The 25,617-nt window shown below is 41.4% G+C and overlaps 1 protein-coding gene across 1 annotated transcript; it reads left to right on the top strand.

Annotated features, from left to right (window-relative positions):
- Positions 1 to 15,184: 15,184 nt before the first annotated feature.
- On the top strand, positions 15,185 to 18,733 carry SCGB3A2 (secretoglobin family 3A member 2). Its single transcript, XM_005908390.2, has 3 exons — positions 15,185 to 15,345; positions 18,029 to 18,210; positions 18,588 to 18,733. The coding sequence occupies exons 1-3, from the start codon at positions 15,291 to 15,293 to the stop codon at positions 18,609 to 18,611; spliced, it is 261 nt and encodes an 86-aa protein (XP_005908452.1). The 5' UTR covers positions 15,185 to 15,290; the 3' UTR covers positions 18,612 to 18,733.
- Positions 18,734 to 25,617: the final 6,884 nt, after the last annotated feature.

Below are 25,617 nucleotides of genomic sequence, written 5' to 3' on the forward strand. Positions count from 1 at the left end.
TTTTCATGTTCCTGCTTTAGAATGTGTCTTTCTCTACTGCTGATATTCCTTTTTATCCCCTTCTAATCCTTCTCCTTCTCCTCATCTTTTTCATATTCAGCTTCTCTACCACACTTTTTAACACTTATTCTGTGACAGCCACTATCCTACTTACTGTCCGTATGATATTGCATACCATAAGTTATGTACCTAGTATGTGTCCAATGCTTTGCTCATATACTGCATTTAATTCATTTCTCATAGTAAATCTGTGATGTAGAAAGAATTATTATAGATGAGGAAAGTAAGGTCAGAGAAGTTAGTAAACTCTTATAGTCAAATATCCTGTTGTTAAAAAAGCAGGACTGAGTTTTAAGCCAACTTCTACTTAATTGAAAATTTACATTCTTGACACTGTTTTTTAGTTCTCTCTGTATGTTTTCCACGGCATAAAGGGGGCCCATAGTTATATTCCCAATTTAGTTTATTATTTAGAGTTTTTCTTTAATTCACAGTATTTAACAATTCCAAAGATGGAACACTAGGCAAAATGTGTTTTGTTATTGATTTCACTTTATATACATGAAACCAAAAACTTAAAGAAGCTGTTGTCAGGCAGCTCACTGCACTAGGAAATAGCACCCTTGAACTAAGACCTCCTAATGCCTAGCGGTGTATGTTCCCCATTTCATTACAAGGCTTCCTTACTATTCCTTATTGTGAGAAAAGTGTCTTGAAGTTGCTGTCCTGCGGTGTTGGACTCTGCCCCAGTGACCCTCCGAGTTCTCGCAAGGGAAGATGGTCACATCAGCTGCATATAGGAGGCAGGGACAAGGATAGCACAAATGTCTAACCTTATGAATTATGGTTGAGCTCAGTTGGTAAAGAATCCTCCTGCAATGCAGGAGACCCAGGTTCGATTCCTGGGTTGGGACGATCCACTGGAGAAGGGATAGGCTACCCACTCCAGTATTCTTGGGCTTCCCTTGTGGCTCAGCTGGTAAAGAGTCCACCTGCAATGTGGGAGGCCTGGGTTCAATCCCTGGGTTGGGAAGATCCCCTGGAGAAGGGAAAGGCTACCCACTCCAGTATTCTTGCCTGGAGAATTCCATGGACTGTATAGTTCATGGGGTCTCAAAGAGTCGGACACGACTGAGCAGCTTTCAGGTTCACTTTTCAATCTCTTGTGAGAAACCTAGGGACTTTTGCCTCATGTTGTTGGTATTGTTGACTGCTTCTGTTGCTTTTCTATTTTTGATATTTAAGCCCCTCAAGTTGTGGAGACAGTCTGTAGTGCCTATTCAGTCTATTAACACCTCCAGGTTTTTGCTTGTTTTGTTCTTGCTGCCTAGAATGACCCCCCACACCCTTTTCTACTGGCGAATTCCTGCCCACGCATATCCTACTGGATTGAGTTGCTTCTTCCTCTTATTCTTCATAGTACGTGATAGAAGCTTAATTTCAGCAACAACGCATGTGTATCAGAAATCATTGTCTCAATAAATGTCCTAGATAGCACACTTCTTTTACTTTTCCATCTAATACCTTAGACAAAAGATTTAATCTCTCTGAGCTTTATGTTCCTCCTTTTTAATATAGATAAATAGTATGAATACTTCAGAGCAATGTTGCTAAGTTCTAAAGGAATAAGATCTAAAGGAATATGATCACAAGCTGGAAACAAGATTGCCAGGAGGAATATCAATAACTTCAGATATGCAGATGACACCACCCTCGTGGCAGAAAGCAAAGCAGAATAAAGAACCTCTTGATGAAAGTGAAAGAGGAGAGTGAAAAAGCTGGCTTAAAACTCAACATTCAGAAGACTAAGATCATGGTATCCAGTCCCATCACTTCATGGCAAATAGATGGGGAAACAATGAAAACAGTGACACTTTATTTTCTTGGGTTCCAAAATCATGGCTGATGGAGACTGCAGACATGAAATTAAAAGATGCTTACTCCTTGGAAGAAAAGCTATGACCAATCTAGAAAGCATATTAAAAACTTGAGATATCACTTTGCTGTCAAACGTCTGTATAGTCCAAGGTAGGTTTTTCCAGTAGTCATGTATGGATGTAAGAGTTGGACCATAAAGAAGGCTGAGCACCAAAGAATTGATGCTTTTGAACTGTGGTATTGGAGAAGACTCTTGGGAGTCCCTTGGACAGCACGGAGATCCAACTAGTCCATCCTAAAGGAAATCAGTCCTGAATATTCATTGGAAGGAAGCTGAAGCTCCAATACTTTGGCAAAGTACGCGAAGAACCGACTCACTGGCAAAGACCCTGATGCTGGGAAAGATTGAGGGCAAAAGGGGAAGAGAACGACAGAGGATGAGATGGTTGGATGGCATCACTGACTCAATGGACATGAGTTTGGGCACACTCTAGGAGATGGTGAAGGACAGGGAAATCTGGTGTGTTGCAGTCCATGAGGTCAGACACAAAGAGTCAGATACAACTTAGTGACTGAACAACAATACTCTGATGTATTAATATTTCAGATTGATTCCTTTTCTTCCTTCCTCCGACAGAAGCCTAAGAGATTTTTCTGATACTTACCCTGGGAATCTTGTTGCGCTTCTGGAGATATTGTGCCCTTCCCACTGCCATGACTGGTCCCTCTGCTGTTTTTAGCTCTCAGAATTGTGCGTGCTGAGCTTCCACCATTTCGTCAGTTATAGTTCAGGTTTCTCCTCCTCCAGCACTAGCTCGCCAGGTGTTTTCCCCTCATGAGTCTGTTCCAGTAAGCTGTGACTCCCTGGAATTGCCTGGCTTCCTCTCCAGTCTTAGGGCAGTTAACCCTGTGCCCTCATGTATCTAATGGATCCCAGAGTAGTTGTTGATTTAGTAGTCTTCCGAGCTTTTTATATGTTAGAACAGAGCAGTAACTTTGAAGCTCCTTATATGTGGAATCAGAAAACAGCTCTAGATTTTGTAAACACTTTCTACTGTTGCTGATGACAATATCTTGGAAGTCGTGGATTTGGGACCCATAGACTAGAGACTGCTGAGAGGACAGAATATTAATGCAGCTTCTATTTATCAGACTGCCTGTTTATTTATCCAGGTTCTGGCATGACAGAAGGATCCTAAGGGTGTTCCCCGACACTGCTAAATATTTAGAGGCGCTGAGAAAACCTCTGAGGACTAGAGGCTCTCAGGGCTTCCAAGGACATTAGTCTCTTTGCTTTTACTTGGCTATCACTCTGTGCATCTTTCCACTCTCCCGCACATAAATGCCTGCTCAAATCAACACTCACTCTCCCAAATCAACTATAATAGTTCCCAAACCTTCTGCTATGTTTTAGAGTTTCTTTTAGCTTATCATTTGAAAAATAAAATGAAAAAGCAAAAACAGTAATTCCCCCATCCTTTTAATTGTGTAATTCATTACTGCCCTGTAGCACAGACTCTGGCATAAAAAATGTATTCACAAACCTCTTTTCTGTTGTTTTGCTTTGTTTTGTAGAACATCTCTGAACTGGCCACAAGGGGGCACTTGTGAACCATTTTGAAAATTAATTTGTGTTCAACATCAAATCTCACAAACCCTCATGGTTTCCCATAGTTTGGAGTTATTCCTCCCTGGAAGAAACAAAATGTACAGTTAAAGGCTTCTAGAGCAGGGAGGCATATCAGACATAATCTAATTCAGCTCGTCAACCTGAAAGCCCCAGATCTCAGGACCTGTGATAGTGTTATTCTTTTAAGTATTGGTGAGGCATTGTGAGCTATTCTAAATATTTCGAAAAAGAAATATTTTAAGTGTTTAAATTGGTATTGGGCATTAAGTTGTTCTGACTTTAAATCATTATAGCCTTACTCATTTGATAGTCAAAACCTTAAAAAAATTGAGACCTATAGGGAAAAATAATTTGTGCATCAGCATATACTGAGTTGAAGACTTCTGCTTGTGACAGAGTCCTAGAAATGGTGGTGAGGGAGCTTCACCAACTTTAAAGTGGCTTATTGCAATCTTGAGCGCTTTCTTCTTAAATTAAGATTCAGGTTAAGGAAGCTATTGGAATCTATGATAATAGAATTGGAAATGGTAATAAAGATGGTATGATCTATCCTGTTATTTATTATAAGAATCTTTATATAGTAAGTGTGACATTAGCTCACCTCTATTTTTGGGTTTTAATACTGATTCACTAAGCTGTACAATCTTGTCATTTCTAATCATATTTCAAAAGAACTCTTAAATTCTGTTTTACATCCGAGTCTATTCTTCCTTCATTGCGATAGGTCCCCAAGTATTTGAACAATATCTTAAGGTGCCCTTGATTTGTCTTATCTCCAGGTTGGTGTTCCTACATTCATTAACTGTCTCTCATATGACCTTTCAAAAACCTGGACATCCACCTTAATATGGATTTGTTGTGAATTTAATATGGATACGGGTTCTTTGCAGTTCCTCCCACCAAGAATTAGTGTTTTTCCTTTCTGCTCAGATCTGGACTAGTCCTATGGCTTGACTGGAATAATAGAATGTAGTTTAAAACAGTGGTCCCCAGGAACCAGGGACCAGTTGGTACCATGGACCAGTTTCATGGAAGACAATTTTTCCATGGACCTTAGGGGTGGGGATGGTTTGTGGATGATTCAAATGCATTGCATTTATTGTACATTTTGTTGTTGTTACATCAGCTCCACCTCGTATTATCAGGCATTAGATCCAGGAGGTTGGAGACCCCTGTTGTAAAAGAAACTGTGTATATTTTGAGGCTAACCATTATGACATTTTTGATTGCTCTGTGATAAAGAACCCACCTGCCAGTGCAGGAGATGAGGGCTCAATCTCTGGGTCAGGAAGATCTCCTGGAAGGAAATGGCAACCCACTCTAGTATTCTCACCTGGGAAATCCCATGGACAGAGGAGCCTGGCGGGCTGTGGTCCATGGGGCCAAAAGAGAGTCAGACATGACTTAGCGACTAAACAACAACAAATCAGGACATCTACAGTTGTAATTATATTTTCTTGGAATACACTTTCTGGCACTCATGGACAACAAAGGCCTCTTGCAGACAGCCCACTGCTAGCTGCTGGCCAAAGCCAGCTACAAAAGGCCAGTATTTTGTATATCCAGACATCCCAGTGCCTCGTAAACAGACAGCAGAAGGATACAGTCACTTCAAAGAATTATGAGAATAGTAAACTGTGGTTGTTTCAAGCCACTAAGTTTTAGAGTAATTTATTGCTGCTGCTAAGTCACTTCAGTCATGTCCGACTCTGTGTGACCCCATAGACGGCAGCCCACCAGGCTCCCCCGTCCCTGGGATTCTCCAGGCAAGAACACTGGAGTGGGTTGCCATTTCCGTCTCCAATGCATGAAAGTGAAAAGTGAAAGTGAAGGCGTTCTATTATGCAGCCTTAAATAACTAATAGGTTCAGGTTGCAAATTGCTTCCAAGTATTAGATTCAGATCGAAATAACCTGACTATGACTAATAACCAGTAATGAAATAAATTTTTTTCTTCTTTGATTTTGATACCACATTTTTATAATTCTGGTAGATTTTTTAAGATTAAATTCATTTGTTTTCGACATGTACTCACTGTTTCATTATATTCATTTATTTTTGGTTGCACTAGGTCCTTGTTGTTGCATGCAGACTTCCTCTAGCTGAGGAGAGTGGGGTCTGCCCTCTCGTGCAGTGCACGGCTTCTCACTGTGGTGACTTCTCTTGTGGAGCACGGTCCTAGGTGCATGGACTTCAGTAGCTGCAGCACGTGGGCTCAGTACTTTGCTGGTTCTAGGGTGCAGAGACTTCAGTAGTTGCTGCACAGGGGCTCCCAGTAGTTGTGGCTCCTGGGCTCTAGAGCACAGGCTCAGCAGTTGTGGTGAATGAGTTGCTCCACGGCATGTGGAATCTTCCCGGACCAGGGAACGAACCTGTGTCCCCTGCGTTGTCTGGTGGATTCTTATCTACTGTATCACCAAGGAAGTCCTCATTCCGGTATATTTTTATAGCTGTATTATCAGAGCCTGTGGAGTTTGAAATGATTTTTGAGATTAAAACACTTTTTGCTCATATTGATGTTAAAAAAAAAAAGGATCATTGAAATTAGTTTGGTCTTATTTCTCAGTCCCCTCCTTTGTCAATAAAGGAATGAGTCCTAAATTTTTTTCTAGATGTGATGGAATGATAACCTTCATTTTCATTATTGTGATACCTACCTGTAAACCAAGAGCCTGAATATACACCATTTCAATTAATCCACGTAACCATATATGCTTAATATTTGATTTTCCTTTACAGGTGAATGAGCTGATATTCAGAAAGGTGAAATGATTTCCTATGGGAATTAAATGAAAGAAATTGATTAAAGATTCTCTGACCCCAGTCAACTGTTTTTTCTGTTTCACCATCAGTGTAAGCTGTCAAAGCTGGCAAACTGAGGCACAAACATAGGATAAGAACAAAGCAATTTTTTCCACTGAAGGACTGATTTAACTAAGAGAAGTTAAGAGAGAGCCATGGCATGCCTGGCATGCATGGCATGACTCTTCATGGCATGGAGAGTCATGGCCCGAGTAAGAAGAACATCCACTGAGAGGGTGCTGAATAGCAAGACAGTCAAAGCCCTTGCAGAGAGAAGAGGTCATTTAAGTATATCTACATGTGTATACATATATTCTCTGGTTCTGTCCACTGGGAGGACCTTGATGCAGGATATCCTGATTGACATGAGTAACCTAGTCCCAGGACGATTCCACAATATTTTAATACCTTTCTTCTAAAAAGAACTAGGTCACTTTTTGGAGAAAGGTTTATTCCAGGGTTGGGGCAGAGAAAATTGAAGATGAGCCTGGATCATCTTGGGATTCCCTGGTAGTTCAGCTGGTAGAGTCCATCTGCAATGCAGGTGGACCCAGGTTCGATTCGTAGGTCAGGAAAATCCGCTGGAGAAGGGATAGGTTACCCACTCCAGTATTCTTGGGGTTCTCTTTTGGCTCAGCTGGTAAGGAATCTACCTGCAGTGCGGGACACCTGGGTTCTGTCCTTGGGTTGGGAAGATCCCCTGGAGAAGGGAATGGCTACCCACTCCAGTATCCTGGCCTGGAGAATTCCATGGACTCTATAGTCCATGATGTTGCAAAGAATCGGACATGACTGAGTGACTTTCACTGGATCATCCTGTAGTACCAAGGCAAGCAAAAGCAAGCAAATGCATGAAGAAAGATGGGAACACACCAGAGGCAGAGACCAGCTTGCAGGGGCTTTCACGGGCAATATTTGAGACATTTTGGTTATCAAATATAACGTTATAGTAATGGCTGATACTCCATTTGGTAAGGTAGGAAACCATGAATTGCTTCTGATATTTAAGCAGTAAATTGAATGTATGCTTGGAAATGGGATATTTACAGAGTTTCAGTGTACATTCCCACAGAACATTTGTTATTTAAACAGTGAAATGAGCACAATGGAGAAGTCCGGCAGACTTCACCTTAATCAAGGAATCACGATGAATAATACTCACGGTAGAGGATAAACCCTGTGCCAAACTGATAGGATCCACTGACAATACAGCCTGACTTCTTGCATAACCGGAACCTGGCAATGAGGAAATGTTGGATGAAGCCAAATTGAGCAATAGTCTACAAAAAAAAAAAAAAAAGGTGTGTGTGTGTGTGGGGGGGTGCTGTGGTCTTGCAAAATGTCATGAAAGTCAAGGCAAGATGGAGCAACTCTTCCAGAGTGAATAAGACTAAAAAGACATAATGACTAAGTGTAATACATGATTCTGAACTGCATTTTTGCTACAAAAGGATAGGATTCAGATAGTTGGTGAAACTTGAATTAGGTCTAAGTCCCAGTTGGTAGTAATGTATCAACATTAATTTCTAATTATATTCAAGTGGGAGGATGTCTATCCTCATAGTATGCACCAGTATTCCTTAAGTGATGGAGCATCGGATCAATAATTCACTTTCAAATGGTTCCAGAAAGCATTCTTCATACTCTACTCAGATCTTTTCTATAAGCATGAAGTTGTCTCAAATTGAAAAACTTATGCCAAAAAAACCTCAATTCTTTGTTTCCTGGATACAGTGATTATTCATTCCCCTCCTTTTATTCTATATAGCAAGCCAAAAGAAATACGGAATTCTTTAAAGAGAAAATTTAAATAAAAATCTCCAAATATTCAAAATTAAATAATTGAGAAGTTGGTGTTCATGAACTTGTTGGTAATGGTGGCTGCTGTGTTTGAGGTTATGGTTAGAAAGTTGGAAAACAAAAAGTGGAGAGGGAGAGAGTGGTAATAATAATAACATCTGATGTATATTGAATGCTCATCCTGCAGTAGTATTTCTTGTAACCATTTTGTGTGTTTATTCCTTCTCTGGCTCATAACAGTCCTATAAAGAAGTCAGTTTTGTTAGCCTCATTTTGTAAGTTGATAAAACTGAGGTACAGAGAGATAAGGTAACTTCCCTAATGGAGGAACTAGGATGTGAATCCAGGCAAACTGGCCCCAGGACCTGTGCTCTTAATTACTAAATGAAGAATAAGGGCAATCAAGGGACGAAAAAGCAGTCTCAGCACTGGGAAGATTTGAAGAAGCCCGAGACATTGTTGAGCAAACATCAACTATGCACATTTGTCTGAGGCTTGCCAGGAGCCCACTCATGTTAGTAAAAAGGCCTCTCTCTCCCTGTACTTCTGGTCAAAAGGCATAGTGTAAACACTGGGAAAGGGGGAAGTGATTTATAGCAGAGGCACTGGTTGGGGACCTGTAACTTGGCGAAGTGCACCAGGAACTTTTCATCTTCTTCTGTGAGTCACACCCACATGGCGAACGTGCAGTCTGCCTGTTTCTTGGAGGGGTGTTAACTCACATATTCAAGAGAAGGCAGGGCTGAGGGCTTGATTGATTTAGTTGCTAAAGGTACAGTGAATCACTCTTAGATTTAGACAGTTTATCACTTTATTGACAGAAAAGAGAAGAATAGACCCAAAGTGTCAGATCCCTATCATCTTTGTCCCATGCACTAAAAAGGATAAAAGTGGGGGCTTCCCCGGTTGTCCAGTGGTTAAGAATCTGCCTTGCAATACAGGAGACGTGGGTTCAGTCTCTGGTTGGGGGAAGATTCCACCTGCCAAGGAGCAACTAAGCCCATGTGCCACAGCTACTGAAGCCCAAGTGCCCAGAGCCCATGCCCTGCAAGAGAAGTCTGCTCACCACAACAAAGAGTAGCCATTGCTCACTGCCACACAAGAAAGCCCTCGTGGAGCAGTGAAGACTCACCACAGCCAAATAAAGAAATCTTTAAAAAATAATAATAATAAAGGATGAACATGAAACGGAAGGGACTGGATGACTCCAAGGCCAGTTGTGGGGAGCTAATTCTAGACTACAGCTGTGAGGTTTGGTTTGAATTATTCTGCAGCTCTTGTTCCAAGGCAGGTAGGGCAGAAAGTTCCACACCTCGTAGAACCTGGGAGGCAATGTCTTATGCCAGCCACCCAGGAGAGATATGAAGGTGTGTGGGAGATGGCTCCTGTAGCCCTCCATCCTCTCGGGTTCCAGGAGGATCGCAAGGTGTTCCCCTAAGACTCAGATAAGCTATGGTTCAACCCTTTACCTGTGTGGATCACTGTAAGATCACCAGGGGATACGGTAAAGTCATTCCCCTATAAAGAGCAGTTGAAAGGTAGGATTTAGAACATGATCTAGTCATGGAGAATGTCTGCTGGGCACTGGAGAGCTGCCTCTGGGAGTGTTGACATCTTTGCTGGAGGGAAGGTGTAGCAGATGCTATTCTGGTCCTCTAACAAGATGGTGACATTAGCTGTGAATGTGAGAATGGGCCATCAGTTGGGAGTATGGGGTCATCAGAGCCCAGACTCTTCACTGAAAGACCTTTCTGCTTCCCTTACACTATAAACCCCTCTGACGAAGTTCAGCCCTGCTCAAGAACCCAAATATCTCACTACAGATCAAGTCTTGCCAAATCAAGTCCCAGGCCACCAGAAATTAGTTTTTTTATAGCCATACCTTCTCATTAACTCATCTAACACAGTCCATGGGCTGTTTGGTCATAAACTAAAGATTTGTTTGAAATCTGCTATGGTCAGGGCCTGTGAACAAACAGTGCTGGGCAAAGAAAGATGGAAGAGACTTTTCCCACACATCTTCTTTTTAATTTACTTACTTGTCTTAATTGTTTCTTAAAACATTACAAATTCTAGTTTTAGCTCTCATCTTCTCTGCTTATTCAAATCTTTGAATTTAAGAACCACTTGAATTCATGAAGTCATCTTTGAAAACTCCAGCCTGGACAAATTCAAGTTTTTACATTTTTGAGGCTTCCTAGATTTTTACTTCAATTTGGTCTTGATTTATGGGTCATTGGAGAGGCAATGGCACCCCACTCCAGTACTCTTGCCTGGAAAGTCCCATGGATGGAGGAGCCTGGAAGGCTGCAGTCCATGGGTCGCTGAGGGTCGGACACGACTGAGCAACTTCCCTTTCACTTTTCACTTTCATGCATTGGAGAAGGAAATGGCAACCCACTCCAGTGTTCTTGCCTGGAGAATCCCAGGGACGGGGGAGCCTGGTGGGCTGCCGTCTATGGGGTCCCACAGAGTTGGACACGACTGAGGCGACTTAGCAGTATGGGTCATTTCCTGTGTTTCTCCCTCATGGGCTCATATTCTATTAGGCACTCCAGGCCTCCTTGTCCATCACCAACTCCCGGAGTTCACTCAGACTCACGTCCATCGAGTCAGTGATGCCATCCAGCCGTCTCATCCTCTGTCGACCCCTTCTTCTCCTGCCCCCAATCCCTCCCAGCATCAGAGTCTTTTCCAATGAGTCAACTCTTTGCATGAGGTGGCCAAAGTACTGGAGTTTCAGCCTTAGCATCATTCCTTCCAAAGAAATCTCAGGGCTGATCTCCTTCAGAATGGACTGGTTGGATCTCCTTGCAGTCCAAGGGACTCTCAAGAGTCTTCTCCAACACCACAGTTCAAAAGCATCAATTCTTTGGTGCTCAGCCTTCTTCACCGTCCAACTCTCACATCCATACATGACCACTGGAAAAACCAAAGTCTTGACTAGACGGACCTTTGTTGGCAAAGTCATGTCTCTGCTTTTCAATATGGTATCTAGGTTGGTCATAACTTTTCTTCCGAGGAGTAAGCATCTTTTAATTTCATGGCTGCAGTCACCATCTGCAGTGATTTTGGAGCCCCCCAAAATAAAGTCTAACACTGTTTCCACTGTTTCCCCATCTGTTTGTCATGAAGTGATGGGACCAGATGCCATGATCTTTGTTTTCTGAATGTTGAGTTTTAAGCCAACTTTTTCACTCTCCTCTTTCACCTTCATCAAAAGGCTTTTTAGTTCCTCTTCACTTTCTGCCATAAGGGTGGTATGTCATCTGCATATCTGAGGTTATTGATATTTCTCTTGGTAATCTTGATTCCAGCTTGTGCTTCTTCCAGCCCAGCGTTTCTCATCATGTACTCTGCATTAAGTTAAATAAGCAGGGTGACAATATACAGCCTTGACGTACTCCTTTTCCTATTAGGCCTTTGCTTTAAGCCATTTTGACCATCCGATTTACAGCAAGCAGAAGAAAAGATAATGAACTCTACTTCAATGTCTCCAGTGTGACTTTCCAGTTACTGTCTCTTTTCACCTAGAAGGAAGAGTCTGAGATAAAATCTCGGGCTGATTCTTTTATTTTTCTGATCTGTGTCTTGAATTTACATTCGGTTGGCTTCTTTAGAACTATCATTCTTCTCACAGAGACAAAAAGGACACGGTATATCGTTCCATCTGTTTGTGTCATCTTCAGTTTCTTTCTTCAGCATCTTATTGTTTTTGCCTCCTTAGGTATACTTATTCATAGGTATTTTATTCTTTTCTGTGAAATGGTAAGTGGGATTGTTTCCTTAATTTCTCTTTCTGACCTTTTGTTGTTAGTGTGTAGAAAAGCAACCTAATTTTATATCCTGCAGCTTGATCAAACTCATTGATAAGCTCTAGTACTTTTTCTGGTGGTGTCTTTAGGATCTTCTATGTATAGTATCATGTCATCTGCAAGCAGTGATAATTTTATTTTTTCGTTTTTAATTGGAATTCCTTTTAGTTTTTTCTCTGATTTCTATAGCTAGGACTTCCAAAACTATGTTGAATACAATTGTCAAGAGTGGACATCCTAGATTTGTTCCTGATCTTGGAGGGAATGTTTTCAGCTTTTCACCATTGAGAATAATGTTAGCTGTGGGTTTGTCATATATGGCTTTTATTCTGTTGGACTTAGTTGCTTCTAACAGTTTCCTTTAATATACTCAAGAAGAGGCAGGAGTCATGCTGTATTTCTAAAATCTACCACAGAAGCACATCAGCCAAACATGCTCAATAAATGCTTGTTGAATGACTAACTGAACTTCCACTCCCAATTATGAACTTAATCTCCACAAAAGTTCATTCAAAAAACACACCCCAAATTAATTTAGACACTGTGACATTTGTTTCCTTTTCATTTCTTCTAATGAATTATTTATTAACAAGTGCTTGCTGGAAAAGCTTATTCAGTTCAGTTCAGTTCAGTTCAGTTCCTCAGTCGTGTCTGACTCTCTGCGACCCCATGAAATGCAGCACACTAGGCCTCCCTGTCCATAAGTTTTTCAAGGTGAAGAAATATAAATCAGAAGAAAGGGCTCAAATTCTGGCCACATTATATATATTTAAGTAACTCTGGCAATTAATTCATTGCTTTCAGCTTCAGACTTTCTTATTTATTAAATGGGATTAAAACTGTTTATCATCAGGGGTTTTATGAGAATGAAGTGGATACCATATGCAAAGTGTAGGGCCTGGCACGGATTGGTAGTTCCTAATAATATTATCAAGTGTGTAAGATTTTGTGTTAGGATCCAAACACGAACAAGAAAAAGTTCTTTGAGATGTTTACAAATTAGTCCTGGGAAAGAAGAATGTGTTTTATATTTATGCAGGTCATCAGATCAGGAGATGACTGCCATTTTAAAGATAGTTTGTTACAGAGATAGATCCCCAGAAAAAGGGCATGCCACACCCCAGGGCAGTAGGGTGCATGGGAAGCTCTGGCTTTGTCAGGAAGGTGTGGTAGGGGAGTGGGCAGGAGCTTTTACTCTGGTTTCTGTGGGAAGGGATGGGGAGACAGGGTAAGCAGGTTTAGGACAGGCTAGTTTGAATAATTTCAGTGGGCTCTGTCTGGGGTGTAGGCACTGTCCCTAGCTGTTTGGTACCTGCCTGGGCCTCAGGGGTAATTGAAGCAGGCAGACAGTGGCCCAGTGTCGGGGCTCCCCAAGGAGGTGGTTGGCAGTGTGGGCTGTAGATTGGCTGGTTTGCTTAGGAAAGTACATTCCCAGGTGAGTCATTTGCTATCTAAGAATTAGTTAGCCCTGGGAATGGTAGTCCCTCCAAGATCAGCAAGGCCCCAGAATGTCAAAGCATCAGAAATATGGACTAAAAAGACATGAATAATACACAGACTCAGGACACAGGAAGCATGGGAGTAGCCAAGCCTGAATCTCTTTTCAGGTCTGACTGTACCCCTAACCCTCTTTTTCTCTACAATCAGTGCACCCTATTAGCTTCATCACAGCACCTAGGACTAGTCTTTATTTGTTTACATGTTGATTGTTTGTTTATCCCATTACATTGTCAGTTCCATGAAAGCAGGAAATTAGCTTGCCTTGTTAACTGCTCCAGTCTCAGTTCCTGACAGTGCTGGGCACAAAGATGCTTAATAACTATTTGTTGAACAATACCACTTCACCACATACAGCCTTGGCCATGTGAGAGTTCTGGCTTGGGATAATTCCCCAGGAATAGATGAAGCCTTCTCGGGCAGAGAAAGCAGTAGAGGGGGCAGGATTGAGTATGTGTAATACCCCATATATGCAGTAATACATGCTCTCCTCCGTGTAGTTTATAAAGTAGCAGAAAAAGAAATGGCAATTGTAACTCAGCAATGTATGGAAATGAACAACAGGTGACATTTATTAGGTGTTAATCTTGGGTTGGTACAGTTACATCCTGGGTCTACATAATTATATTAAATCCTCATAATAGTACCATACCCTCAAGCAGGGCCCCAATTCCTGGCCTGGCATCTAAAGTGGACTATGCTTTGATATATCTTCCTCAGAAGGTTCTGAGTATCCCCTCAGTGGAGGGGGTGGCTGAGGTCAGCAACGTCATTTGGCTAGCTAGCCCTGAGCTGGGACTGGGACCCACCTGGACTCTGATCTCTATTTCTCCCTTTCAAGGTTCATTCTTTCTCTTTTTCTTGCACTAGATACGCCAAGGAGCTCTAGGGCTTGGGCTTACAGATAGGATCCTCCCCTGGCCAACAAGTATTTCATTTGCATGATTGCAAGGGACTGGACTGCTAAAAGGCTTCTGACATGCATGTTTTGGTGACCCAAGTTATTTATACGTATGGGATCTTGTAAAAAAATTTTTTTTCCCTCAGGGTCACACCCCTTTGGGACTGTCTTGCTGTTAGCTGCTAAATGTCCTATTTTAGATGAGGAGAACAATACTATAGAGTAACTATTGAATCCCAGGTCTTTAAAAAGGCATTTTTACTTTGGGTCCTGAACTAAATGAGAACATAGAGAAGGCCTGACCCTAGGTGTTCCCCCCAGATAGGTGGGAAGCACTAGAAGTGGTAAAATATCTTGTCATGGTAAATATGTGACAGGATTGGGGTGGGTAGAGGTAAATTCCAAAGAAACATGGTTACTAAATGCCATTAAGCTGAGTCTATATTATTTCAGGGCTGAAGGGACCTCAGAATTGTCAACTGGGGCATTCATCAGGTAATGTGTTTCTCTGAAATTTAAACAAATAGAACACTGGAGGAAAGCAACAGAGCCTTAATCCTTTTAATCCTGATACAAAACTTTCTTTTCAGAGTTCTTCCAGGGAAAGGACTCTTAGAGCTTTTTGCTTACCACAGCCCCCTATCCCGCTCCGGGTCTCATGTAAGAGCTTGTGGTGTTAGAGAGCCTTGAGGGTACTTTAAGTTAGGGCTTTGTTTCTCATGGGAACATGAGGGAAAGTGGAAAAAGCCTTCAGTTTGTTTAGAGAGGAAACATGACCTTCATGCTGTTCTTCCCAGGGGCAAGTCAAGTGGTCATGACTGAAATCCAAGTCCTTGGCATATAAATATGTGTGCGAGCAGAAGCCACTGCCACACTTGGTACAGCAAGGGGAACCACTGGCTCAGCCGACCCCTTAGGTTTTCCAGTTTAATTTTAAACTCCAGGTAAATATCACAGGTAACCCGCCATGAAGCTGGTCACTGTGTTCCTGCTGGTGACCATCGGCATTTGCAGTTACTCTGGTAAGTGGCCTGGAACACACGATCTCTCTCTACTTTCTTGATAACAGGAGCACAACTAGTGAGCCGAGGCTCCTGGCGGCATATGGTGAAGGGAGTTTTAGAGCCACAGATATTGGTAAGGTCAGAAGGGACTTCAGATGCCTCCTGCTCCCAGCTCCAAGCTCTAATCCAACACAAGTTATCCCTGGTGTATCCTACAAGGAAATTAATCAGCTCCCACTGAGGGTCAACAAATGCACTTCATTACTGAACTCTGGCCACCATTGATTTCCCTTAATTTTGAATTAAGATTTGATTCTTTCATGTTTCTGAAATTATATGGAGTCATCCTTGCTCTCATCTCTAATCAGATTGCCATGCTGGTTCTCTTGAGACATAGCTACTTTTCTATGTTCATACAATCAACAGGTATTTGTTAGATGGCTATAATCTGTTGGGCACTGGGTAGGCTTTGGGAGATTCAGACCTGAATCAGACATGCATATTTCTGTCAAGGTTCTTATAGTCTGGCAGAGGAGTGAAGACTTCTACAGAAGTCACTATTGTACTGGTCCACTGTGATACACAATGAAAGTACAGATAGAGCTCTGTGACAGAGGTGAAGGGTGAACAGTTCCATTTCTAGGTAGGGTATGCTGCTGAGTTGCTTCAGTCGTGTCCAACTCTGTGCAACCCCATAGACGGCAGCCAACCAGGCTCCCCTGTCCCTGGGATTCTCCAGGCAAGGACACTGGAGTGGGTTGCCATTTCCTTCTGCATGAAAGTGAAAAGTGAAAGTGAAGTCACTCAGTCGTGTCTGACTCTAGCGACCCCATGAACTGCAGCCTACCAGGCTCCTCCGTCCATGGGATTTTCTAGGCAAAAGTACTGGAGTGGGGTGCCATTGCCTTCTCCGAGGTAGGGTATAGAAGCTGGCTTTTTGGAGGAGAATGGCAACCAATCCTTTCTTTTTGGAGGGAGTCATTTTAGCTACAGGAAGATACATTTGGGTGTATCTGCAGAATACATCATAATGGCTGCTGCTCATTTGGAGAACAGAAAGCTTTGAGGATCTCCCCTCTGAAATATATAAGTAAATACAGAGAAGACACTCACCAAAGTGCTGAAAGTAGGAAGTAGGGAGATTAATCATGAGAAACTGTGTAATACCCATGCTACAATGGTGACTTTGACTTGTGAATTTTTGAACTAATTTGTAACTTCACCTATTTGGGCTATTTTGTCATTCTTTAATGTCTAGGGGTACCTGAGGAGAGGTGGCAGCAGAAAGATGGGTGGGAAGGATATAAATATCCCTTTCTGGAGGAGAACTTTGGGTGGGAAAATAGGCAGTAGAAAGTGAAGGGAAAATAGGTGTACAAGCTCCATTTTTTTTTTTTTTTTTTGAATGAGAAAACAAAAAGGATTGCAAAGGAGGCTGAAGTGTTGGCCAGCAGTACGGGGGGTGGGAGTGCCAGCAGGAAGATGTGTTTCTCATGTATGTGCTTCTACATCTGTGTATTTACATACATGCACATGTATTTTGTAAAAATATGTATAATATGCATTTCCCCCATTCTCTAACATTGTCTATGTGAAAGTTATCTTGCTGAAGATATAAAATGCAGTTGTCCCATAGAATAGCCATGGTAGTTCCCTATTACACTTGAGGGGAAAAAAAAATCTCAGACTCATTCATATGACATTCAAGTCTGAAAATCTGACCTCACTCAGGTTGCAGCCTCACCTGCTTAGCACATCCAAGTGGAAATCTGAAGAAGACTCACCATCCTGTGTATGATCTTTGATCTTATTATCTTGGTGTCTTGGTCAATTATTTTCCTCTTCTAAATGCTGCTCCCCTTCTTTACCTGTCATCATGATATTTGACTCAAGACACAACTATGGCAACATCTATTCTGGGAAAATTCCTGTAACACTCTCCTATATTAGAATTAATCATCACTTCTTCCGTGTTTCCATAGAGCTTTGTCCATAATGTTAGCATAGGACGTGCTGCACTGTGGCATACACAGCTCTTTACTGTCCATCAGATTGCATGGGTTCTCTGAGTCAAGTATCTTATTTTATTCATCTGTGTATCTGCACCAACTGACTTAGAGTCCCTACTCAGTTATGTTTGTAGCACTGAGTTGAATTGGTTGGGAGCAGTTTCCTGGGCTCCAGTTGGGTCCATTCATGTGTCCAAGTGGAAGGTCATTATAGCATCTTTCCGTTGGTTTCAAACTTGTGGGCTGTGGAGACAGCCACATGCAAAGTATATCCCTGTCCAGTCAATCACTGGTATCTACTGAGTTCATACTGTATACCAGGGTCTGTTCTAGGCATGGGGTACAGCAGTGAATAAAACTCAGTCCTTATTCTCGAGGAGCATACATTCTAATGAGAGGATGAAGGTTAAGTAAATAAATAAAGGTTTAATATTTTAGGTAGTGGTAAGAAAAATAAAGAAGGAGCGTGACTGGTGATGCCATTTTAGATACATCTCTGAGAATGTAACATTTGAGGAGAGACCAAATAAGTGAAGAAGAAAGACATGTAGCTATCTGGTGAAGGAAAGTTCTAGAGAGATAGAACAGTAGGTGCAGAGGTCCCGAAGCAGAAGTTTTTGGGAAATCAAGATGGAGCCACCGATAGAATGGAGGGCGGTGAGCTCTCACTTGGGATTTCTTCTGCTCTGCAGCTACCGCCTTCCTCATCAACAGTTTGCCTCGTCCCGTGCCTCTGGATGCTCTCCCACTCCTGGACCCACTGAAGCTTCTTCTGAATACTCTGGGCATTTCCGTTGAGCACCTTGTGGAAGGGCTGAGGAAGTGTGTCAATGAGCTGACACCAGAGGCTTCCGAGGCCGTGAAGAAACTACTGGTAACTACAGCCTGTGGGGCTAACTTGGTCAAAGGTCAGGGTTTACCCACCCTGTCCAGCCCACTCCCACCCGACCTGTTCTCATTTGTGAACCTGTGCTTCCCTGTCGTGGACTGTACCCACACACATTCAGCATGTCCTGGAATCTCAGGGCAAGTGCAGTGTCCACAATTCTAGAAGGAATTTTTGAACGAGAAAGATTTGTGTTCTGGTTGTAAAATGTGTGCTACTTCCCAGCTCTGTGATTCTGGGTGGGACTCAATCACTCTTGAGCTTTTGTTTCCTTGTCAGGATAATGGTGGTGAAATAGGATATTGACTGTCTGCTAATGACATGTAAACTGCTCTTATTTTTAATATTGTCCTTTTGACTTTCAGGAGGCGCTCTCATATTTGGTGTGATGGCAGAAAAAGCAAGAGTGGGGAGGGAGGGAGATGATGCTCTCCCTCCCTCCCCTGCAGAAACTCTTTCCATCCTAAAATGTAGTGGCCCCAGAAAAGAATGAATAAAGCATTGAAAAGACTTCAGTTTGTCCTGTTTTTGTTTGGGGGACTCTATTCAGAAGGGCCTAGTTAGATAGTTTTGTCCTTGGATTATAAACTCTAGACAGTCTGTTGTTATAAAGACAACTCACATTTCCTTTTTTCTTTTTTTAAGATGGTACTTTATTTATTTTTGCACATTCATTTCAACATTCTTCACCTTTATTTTTTATTTATTAAAATTAATTTTATTGGAGTATAGTTGCTTTACAATGTTGTGTTAGTTGCTGTACAGTAGAATCTAACCTAACATTGTAAAGACAACTCGAATTTTCAGTAAGGCGTAGTCATTCTTCCCCTTTCCTTTTTCTTATTATCTGGTGATTTTTCAGACTCCTCGTGTTCTTATTCCCCTACTTCTAAAGATATTTTAAAAGATTTTTGTTGAAGTATAGTTGCTGCACAATATTATAAATTACAAGTATACAATATAGTGATTCACAGTTTTTATTTTTATTTATTTATTTTTCTTTTTTATTTTCTTTTTAACTTTACCAAGGTTGCACTCCATTTGTAGTTATTTGTACGGGTGTACACAATACACTCTTGTAGCTTATTTTATACATAGTGGTTTGTATCTCTTTATCTTATATCCCTATCTTGCCCCTCCCCACTTTCCTCTTCTCACTGGTTTATTCTTTATATATTCTATATCTTTATATCTATATATTCTATATCTCTATATTCGTTTGGTCTCTGTATCTGTGAGCCTGCTTCTTTTATGTTATATTCACTAGTTGGCCATCTTTTTTAGATCCCACATATAAGCAATATTCTACAGTGTCTGTCTTTCTTTGACTTATGTCATGTATCATAAAGAAACTTTAAAACATGAAATACAATAGAAATTTCCACATATTGTCTGATAAGACTAAAGTGCTACAAAGCTCGTTGGTTGGGAGTCTACATCAGCAGAATGTGAGCTTATATTAAGTCTGTAGTTAAATTAAGGCCATCCCATAGCTTCACAGAACTACCACCAAGTTAGGTTGCTATTACATCATTCTAAAATATCTTCCCTTTCCTCAGTGCTACATGTACAATGACTCCAGAATTATCTTTTCCAAGATAACATTCTAGCTGTATATGACCACCGATAAAACAGATTTCAAGCTCCTTAGCATGGCATATAGGGTCTTTCATGATCTGGACTTATTTTACATGCCTCGTCTCATTAATATTCCTTTCTTCACATGTGCCCCAGCCCCAGTCATGCTGAAAAGATAACTAAATCTCTTTGCTGCTAACACATTTTATGCCTTAATGAAAAATCAAGCTTCTTCTCGCCTGGAATGTTGGCCCTGGTCTGCCTCCAGACTTGGACTTGTGCAAATCTGGGACTATTTGCCCTCCAATCCATTCCCCATGTTCCCCATGCTCTACTCCATGGTGGGGGCACTGAGGGATGAGATACTGACCCATGCAGGTGGTTCCCAGGTCGATCTCTCAGGTAATTATGAAAGTTGACGTTGTTGTTGCTGTTGTTCAGTTGCTAAGTTGTGTCCAACTCTCCACAGCCCCATGAATAGCAGCACGCCAGGCTCCCTGTCCTTCACAATCTCCCTGAGAGGCTCCCTGTCCTTCACAATCTCCCTGAGAGGCTCCCTGTCCTTCACAATCTCCCTGAGTTTGCTCAAACTCATGTCCATTGAATCAGTGATGCCATCCAACCACCCTATCCTCTGTCATCCTCTTCCCCTTTTGCCCTCAATCTTTCCCAGCATCAGGGTCTTTTCCAGTGAGTCAGTTCTTCATATACTTTGCCAAAGTATTGGAGCTTCAGCTTCAGCATCAGTCCTTCCAATGAATATTCAGGATTGATTTCCTTTAAGATTGACTGGTTTGATCTTGCTGTTCAAGGGACTCGAGGCACAAGCAGGAGATGGGTAGTGGGAAAAGGGGAAAGACCAGAGTGTGGCTTCCTCTCGCTCTCTATTTGAGAGAAGTCAACTGTCTGTACTGGGTGTGAGCCACCAGTTCCTGCTGGAGAAGTTTGTTTTGGTTTTAGTTTTTGCCAGGTGAGCCAGTTCTTGGACTCTGGTTGTACCATCTCTTCTTTTTCTTTCCAGCTGAAGTTCATAGTGGCTTTCTGTTATTATCAGTTTCTAGGTTGCCTTACATCACCTAGTTAATTTTTTTAGGTCTTCTCTTATCTATTGAGTCAATTCTGTGCATTACATTCCTTCTGTTCTATGCATTAAAACAGTTTCTGTTTCTTGGTTGGTTCCTGACTAATACAATGTTAACTGTCATCTTCTCTCTGGAGAGGATCTTGATTCCTACCCTTCCTTAACCCCATATTGAAAAATTTTTTTAATTTAATTTTATTTTTGGCTGTTCCCTGACCAGGGATCGAAACTGTGCTCTTTACAGTGGAAGCAGAGTCTTAACCACTGAACTTTCCTAGCTGTCAATATAATCTCCATGTTAAGTATGAGGGGACATGGGCAAACCTATGGCTGAGTCATGTTGATGTTTGGTAGAAACCAACTCAATACTATAAAGCAATTATCCTTCAATTATAAATAAATAAATTTAAAAAGAACTCTAAAATATATAGCTGCAACCTATATTTTTCCTTTGAGAAGAAGAAAATTAGTTATTTATAAATCACCTCCAATGGAAACTGTTTTTTAATGTTCAGCTCAAAAGACATTTATATGGACTTCTTGTCTTTTAAAACACATACAGATGTTCTAATTCCCTACCTCAGTATATAGCACTATTTTCCTTGTTGTATGGGGTCAGAAACTTGGGAATCATTCTAGGTATTCTATCTTCTCAGAAGCCTAATTTTAGCTGCATCTACTAAGAATAGACTAGGTTGCCTAGCTGTGCTAATGCGTGTGTGCGTGCCTGCTAAGTCGCCTCAGTGGTGTCTGACTCTTTGGGACCCCACCGGCTATAGCCCTCCAGACTCCTCTGTCCATGGGATTGCCAGGCAAGAATAATGGAGTGGGTTGCCATGCCCTCCTCCAGGGGATCTTCCCTATCCAGGGATCGAACTTGCTTCTCCTGTGGCTCCTGCCCTCCAGGCAGGTTCTTTACTGCTGAGCCACCAGGGAAATCCAGCTGTAGTAATAAATAATTCCAAATCTCATGGGCTTACATCCACAACATTTTAATTTTTTATCATACTGTATGACCGTCTTGGGTTGGCTGTAGCTCTCCCTGTGTTGCCTGAATTCTGTGACCCAGAACTGATGGAATAGTCTTTGGAGCATTTCTGATCATCATGGCACATGGGGAAAGAAAACTTAGGTGATAATTACTTGGAAGTAGTCAAGTAATGTGGTAATTTACATTATTTTAACCCATTTTTGGCATCTTCCATTCATAGAATTGTATATGCCCTTCCTAAATAAGTCAGGCATGGTCATATGACTTGCTTTGGTCAATGAAAAGGACAGGATCACTTGAAAGTGGCAGCTTTAAAAGTTGGCCTAAGTTCTCTTTCCCCTGTGCTGTGATTGGAAACGCAACCCAAGATGGCCATACAGTATGAGAAAAAACTAAAATGTTGCAGATGTAAGACCATGAGATTTGGTGTTATTTATTACTTTCTAATTGGTAACAAAGCCCTGCTAATTATAAGACTTTTTCATATCTATCATATACATTTTCATTATCACTACTGCTACTGCTTTCCCCAAAACCTTGTCATTTATCATTTGACTACTCTGTTAACCTCCCAAATATTCTCTGTATTCCCAAAGCTGATCTTTTCCAATCTATCAGCCACACGGAAGGAAAAGTGATTTCTTAAAATAGAAAAATCACTCCAGCTTCAAACTCACTGAAAGATTTTTAGTGCTGATTGAATAAAAAAATAGTCAGACACTATTTTAAACTAACAAACATACTCAAATCACAGATTAGACATACTTATTTTCATACTTGGTCTTCCCAGGTGGTGCTAGTGGTAAAGAATCCTCCTGCCAATGCAGGAGACATAGGAGATGAGGCTTCAGTCCCTGGGTCAGGAAGATGCCCTGGAGGAGGGCACGGCAACCCACTCCAGTATTCTTGCCTGGAGAGTCCCATGGACAGAGGAGACTGGTGAGCTAAAGTCCAAAGGGTAGCAAAGAGTCAGACATGGCTGAACCAACTTAGCACACATGCATTTTTATCCTTATATCAAAATCTTCTTTCTCAACTGTGAAATCAGATTGATAGGGACCTGATTTTACTTATGTCTGTATTCTCAGCACATAGTACAGAGTCTGTAGGTGGTCAGTGTTGGGTTTGTGTTTTTTGAATGGATGGATTTCTTTCTGTTAAGTTTTATCTTGTTGGGTTGATCCTTTCGTTCTCTCCTATCAGTTGTATTAATAAGCTGTTCATTTCTCCTACTTTGTGGCATTTTACATATTTAAGAAAGATGATAATGCTTTTATTCAAGGTGTTAAATGGAGAAGCCTGGGGCAAAAGTTCTGTTTCACCAAGTTTTAAGTAATAAATGTAACACAGCAGTCTGAAGGATTTTTTTCTGGGGGTGTATCAAAGGGAAGGACTTAGTTATGAAGGACAGACTATGTGAGGGAACATAGGCAGAGTCTGATGATAAACATTTGGCAGAAGTTGATAAAATTTATTATCAAAGTGACAACACCAAATGCTGTCCAGCATATAGAAAAACTGGATCACTCATACATTGCTGGTGTGAATGTAAAGTGGTACAGCTACTCTGAAAAATATTTTGACAGTTTCTTTAAAAACTAAGCATGGAACTACACCATACAGCCCAGCAATTGTACTCCTAGGCATTTCTCCAAAGAAATAACATTTATGTTTATGCAAAAGCCTGTACACAAATGTTCATGGCAGTTTCATTTGTAATAATCAAAACCTAGAAACTATCCAGTTGTCATTAAATGGATGAATGGTTAAACAAACTGCTATATATTTATCTACAGAATTGGAATACTACCAGCAATAAACAGAGAAGGAACTATCGATACACACAACAGTCCAGATGAAACTTCCGAGAATTATGCTAAAAAAAAAGTGAATTATATGAAAAAAGTCAATCTCCAAAAGCTAAATACTGTGTAAGTCCATTATATAAACATAAACACTCTCAAAATAACAAAGTAATAGAAAAGGAAAACAGATTTCTGAGTTCCAGGGGTTAAGAAGCAGACAGGAATAAGAGGGAAGTGAGTGTGGTATATAAGGATCCCATGAGAAATGTTTATGGTAATAGAAGTGCTTTGTATTTGTATGTATTGATGTCAATACACTGTTTTTTATATTATAGCATCATTTTGCAAGAAACTTGGTAGAGAATATGGGGCTTCCATGGTGGCTCAAATGGTAAAGAATCTGCCTTCAATTCAGGAGACCCGGCTTTGATCCCTGGATCATGAAGGTCCCCTGGAGAAAGAAATGGCTACCCACTCCAGTATTCTTGCCTGGAGAATCCCATGGACAGAGGAGCCTGGCAGGCTATGGTCCATGGGGTCGCAAAGAATCAGACACTACTGAAGCGACTTAGCACACATTGGGAAGATAATCAGAATACAGAAATACATATTATATGCAATTTAATTAATATAAGCTATATACCTATATATGATATATATCATATGCATATATAATTATATACACATGTAACATGTGTATATACATGTATATACATGTGTGTATAATTATATACCCATGTGTATAATTATATATACATGTATCTATATGTGTATGGAGAAGGCAATGGCACCCCACTGCAGTACTCTTGCCTGGAAAGTCCCATGGGTGGAGGAGTCTGGTAGGCTGCAGTCCATGGGGTCGCAAAGAGTTGGACATGGCTGAGCGACTTAACTTTCATTTTTCACTTTTGTGCATTAGAGAAGGAAATGGCAACCCACTCCAGTGTTCTTGCCTGGAGAATCCCAGGGACAGGGGAGCCTGGTTGGCTGCCATCTATGGGGTTGCACAGAGTTGGACACGACTGAACCGACTTAGCAGCAGCAGCAGCAGCAGCAGCAGCAGCATATGTGTATAATTACATCGGTTCAGTTCAGTCACTCAGTTGTGTCTGACTGTTTGGGACCCCATGGACTGCAGCACACCCGGCTTCCCTGTCCATCACCAACTCCTGGAGATTGCTCAAACTCATGTCCATTGAGTCAGTGATGCCATCAAACCATCTCATCTCCTGTTGTCCCCTTCTCCTGCCTTCAATCTTTCTCAGCATCAGGGTCTTTTCCAGTGAGTCAGGTCTTCCCATCAGATGGCCAAGATATTAGAACTTCAGCTTCAGCATTAGTCCTTCCAATGAATATTCAGGACTGATTTCCTTTAGGATTTACTGGTAGGATCTCCTTGCGGTCCAAGGGACTCTCACAAGTCTTCTCCAACACCACAGTTCAAAAGCATCAATTCTTTGGTGCTCAGCTTTCTTTATGGTCCAACTCTTACATCCATACATGACTACTGGGAAAACCATAGCTTTGATTAGACGGACTTTGTCAGTAAAGTAATGTCTCTGCTTTTTAATATGCTGTCTAGGTTTGTAATCGCTTTTCTTCCAAGGAGCAAGCGTCTTTTAATTTCATGGGTGCAGTCACCATCTGCAGTGATTTTGGAGCCCAAGAAAATAAGGTCTATCACTGTTTCCCCTCTGTTTACCACGAAGTGATGGAATATGTAACCTTAATTCCTTTCTTCCACAAACCCAACAAACTATAAGAAACCCATTCATAGTTTTATATGAGTTTTCAAAACATTTTGGGCACATTTAAAAGCAACCAGGATTTCCCTGGTGGTCCAGTGGTTAGGACTCTATGCTTTTACTGCAGGGGGCATGGGTTTGATCCCTTGTTGGGGAACTAGGATCCCACATGCCCTGTGGCCAAAAAAAATAAAG

The sequence above is a fragment of the Bos mutus genome, chromosome 7 (genome assembly GCF_027580195.1).
Source record: "Bos mutus isolate GX-2022 chromosome 7, NWIPB_WYAK_1.1, whole genome shotgun sequence".
Taxonomy (NCBI): Eukaryota; Metazoa; Chordata; class Mammalia; order Artiodactyla; family Bovidae; genus Bos; species Bos mutus.

Bases quoted from the DNA above. Each gene is read 5' to 3' on its own strand.
- SCGB3A2 (XM_005908390.2), top strand. From the start codon at position 15,291: ATGAAGCTGGTCACTGTGTTCCTGCTGGTGACCATCGGCATTTGCAGT. The intron at 15,346-18,028 runs GTAAGTGGCCTG...TCTGCTCTGCAG, and splicing joins CGGCATTTGCAGTTACTCTG to CTACCGCCTTCCTCATCAAC. The intron at 18,211-18,587 runs GTAACTACAGCC...TTTGACTTTCAG, and splicing joins AGGCCGTGAAGAAACTACTG to GAGGCGCTCTCATATTTGGT.